We start from the raw sequence: 3,071 nt of genomic DNA, 5'->3' as shown, positions 1-3,071 counted from the left end.
GCCCCAAATCATGCCACAACTCCTATCAACACCTCACCCCCCCATGCACAGCCCCTTACCCACCCTGAACTCTACACCCAACCCCTGCACCCACCCGAACCCCACGATGCTGACCCATGCATCCCCAGCCACACACCTGCCACGCACCCCTGCCCCCCAGCCCTAACCCTCCCCAACTCCCCCGGGCAGTGCCACACCCCACAGGGTGCCTCTGCCCACCCTCACCCCGGGCACCAGGCTCCAGCAGCCCCCTGGCCATGAGGATGAAGTGCAGGTTGTTCTCCGTGTCGCTCAGTGTCAGCATGGCCATGCCCCCAGCACCCAGGTGTGTGGGGTCTGACGAGGTGAGGATGGCACCAAACGTCTCTGGGCAGGGAGAAGGGCTGTGAAAGACATCCTGGTGGGCACCCATCAGATGAGCATCCAGGAGCCACCCTTACCCGCAAAGAGTGCCCGGTGCTTGAGGATGTGCCCATGGACCTCTCCGGAGGGCTGTGCCCGGGTGACAAGGGACACACGGAGCTGCTCCCCACGCAGCAGCCGTACATTGGCTTTGGACAGCGTCCTCCACATCCCACAGAGCTGCAGGCAAAGGCAGGGCTGGGCAGGGCCCGGGGGGAGGGGGAGGAAGAGGCACTGTGACCCCCCCTGCCCTCCCAGCCCATCTCACCATGTTGTCCTCCGGGGCTGCATTCTTCTGCACGGGGTGTTCGAACAGCACGTTGCCCTCAGGGTCACTGAAACGCACCCGGCTTGGCCGCCCCAGCCTGTGGGCACCCAGGGGGTGAGCAAAGAACCCCCCACCTAGCCTCCAATCCCCTGGCACCACCCTGGCTCAGCACTGGGCACAGGGGTTCATCGGGGAGGGCACACAGGGTCACCAGTGATTTGGGGTGGACAAGAGAAGGAAGGTATCTCCCTGGGGTAACAAATGCCACCCTGTGCCTCCCATCCTGCTGGCATCCCACTGGGTGCCAGCACAGCACAGGTCTTCTGGGGTTCCCTGTCCCAGAGCAGTGCCAAGCTGGCACAATGCAGGAAGGGGTCTCTGCCAGGAAAGGTGGCAGTGCAGGACCCGCCGGGAGCTGAGCGCTCAGGAACTGGCTGTAAATAAGGAGCATTTTCAGCTTCGTTTGGCTCCCCCGGTTGGAGCTGGAAATTAGTCACCACTTTACTATGCAAAGGGGCCTGGAAGCGAGGAAGAGCAGAAGAAACTGGAGCGGGAAGGAGGGAGGGAGTGGAGAGGCTCTGCCGCTGGCGAGTATCCGGGGAGGGCATGGCAAGGATGGGGGACCCCAGCGGCAGTGCCCGCTGGCACAGCCTGTGGGGTGGCACAGTGCCTCTGCCTGTGGAGCCCTGGAGCCGTTCCCATTTGTTCTTGCTCCAGACCTGGAGGCGAAGGGGTGAGGCCACGCCTGCACTGTGGGTGTGCCGAAATCCCAGCTGCTGGCCCAGGCGGGACTCCCAGCACATTACCCCCCTCCCCAAACCTCTAGCCCTACCAATGCAAGGCTGTGGCACCGCAGGGGAATGTTGGAAGGGAACATGAGGCATAAGCTATGTTGCATTCCCCTCTTTTCCAAGGAGGTGCCTGCCGTGCCAGCCTGGGCAGGGGACAGGACTCACCGCTCGTAGCTGATGGAGAAGAGCAGGTAGGAGCGCAGCAGGGTGAAGCGAGCCTTGGCCACCGCGCTGGATGTGGGGCGCCACGGCTCCGGGCCACTTGTCAGCAAGGCCACGAACTCTGAGGAGGGGATGTGGATGATGATGGGGGCACACAGGGTGGTGCCCAGGACACTGTTGCTCACCCAAGCAGGCAGCTCACCTGTGCGGGCATCATCACGGGCCAGCCCCTCGGAGCTGAGGTAGGAGCGGTCGTTGTAGGGCTTGTCCAGGTCATCCTCCTTGTCCTGAAAGTACTCAAAGGTGTCGTAGGGGGATGCAGGGCTCTTCTCCGGGGAGCCTGGCAAGGCTGCAGTGGGGAGAGACCATTGCACTGGGCTTTTGGTTTTGGAGCTGGGGGGCAATAATAAATTCTTCCTCCCAAAACAGATCAAGATGTGCCCTGCAAATCACCATTGGATCGTGTGCCGGGGTGTCGGGGGGCACACAGGACTCAGGCAGATGGACAGACAGGGTGCTTAGCCCTGTGCACACTCTCTGCACTCCTCCCAGGGTGGTTCGGGGACAGCTGTGCCCATCAGGGCTTCGGCCTGCCCAACACCTTGCAGGCACCCCAAGGACACTGGAAACCGTCATAACACAGTGAACAGCCCTTTTGGGGGGCATGTGTGCAGTGCCCCCTTTCCCATGCTCACAGGGCACCCTGTGGGTGCAGGGGGGCTCCACGCAGGCACCCCCCAGCCTCACCTTTGGGGCAGGTGTGGCAGCAGTGCCCGGGCAGCAGCGTGGCATGGGGGCAGGCGGGCACGGGGCAATCCTGCTTCATGTTCTTGCAGTTCACTTTCCCCACTGGCTTCCCCCGGCGGTTCCTCTGCTGCGGTGGGGAGAGCCCGAGAGAGCTGTGCCAAGGTGTGCCCCTCCCACCCCGGCCCAGCCCGGCCCATCTGGAGCCCCCCGACACCTTGCACACACTCAGCTGTCTGTACGGCAGCCAAGCCCGGGCCCCCTCCCCACGGCCCCCAGCCCAGCTGTGCACAGCCCCTCCAACCCTGGCCTCGGGGGACTGGTCGGAGGGAGGGAGGGGGCCGGGGGCCATTCCCGAGGAGGAGGAATGAAGCCTGATCCTTTAAGCCCCCCTTCTTTTCCCCCACTGCCGCGACGGCGTGTGGGGGGGAACATCCAGGTGTCCAACTAGCTGGAAGGATCCCTGCTCCCTCTCCCCCACTCCATAGGGCGGGGTGGTGTATTGAATGAAGGGGTCGATCTCCCCTCCTGGCAGCCTCCTCCCCAGTAAGGCCAGATCCCGAGGGAACTCCCAGGGGAAGGGGGGTCCCGGGGCACTCACCGGCTCGCAGTGGCAGATAACGCAGCGCATGACCCCGAAGGGCTCCCCCAGGTCTGGGTGCCATGTCTCCTCCAGGGCATAGAAATGCCCCCCAAAGGAGCAG

General features: G+C 63.8%; 1 protein-coding gene across 1 annotated transcript in view; it reads right to left on the bottom strand.

The window, feature by feature from the left end:
* Positions 1-3,064, bottom strand: part of CHRD (chordin) — a gene marked incomplete at its 5' end in the record, with an annotated part of 9,090 nt that extends 6,026 nt beyond the window's left edge. Inside the window, 7 exons of the mRNA XM_010000124.1 lie at positions 235-366; positions 441-582; positions 671-767; positions 1,627-1,744; positions 1,826-1,972; positions 2,371-2,497; positions 2,969-3,064. Of these exons, the coding sequence (XP_009998426.1) occupies positions 235-366; positions 441-582; positions 671-767; positions 1,627-1,744; positions 1,826-1,972; positions 2,371-2,497; positions 2,969-3,064 (859 nt within the window). The remainder of the gene's footprint in view (positions 1-234; positions 367-440; positions 583-670; positions 768-1,626; positions 1,745-1,825; positions 1,973-2,370; positions 2,498-2,968) is intronic.
* Between the last annotated feature and the right edge of the window lie 7 nt (positions 3,065-3,071).

This window comes from Chaetura pelagica, unplaced genomic scaffold (genome assembly GCF_000747805.2).
Source record: "Chaetura pelagica isolate M959 unplaced genomic scaffold, ChaPel_1.0 scaffold20, whole genome shotgun sequence".
Taxonomy (NCBI): domain Eukaryota; kingdom Metazoa; phylum Chordata; class Aves; order Apodiformes; family Apodidae; genus Chaetura; species Chaetura pelagica.
The sequence above is the reverse complement of the archived record's forward strand: the minus strand, read 5'-3'. Positions and strand labels throughout refer to the sequence as shown.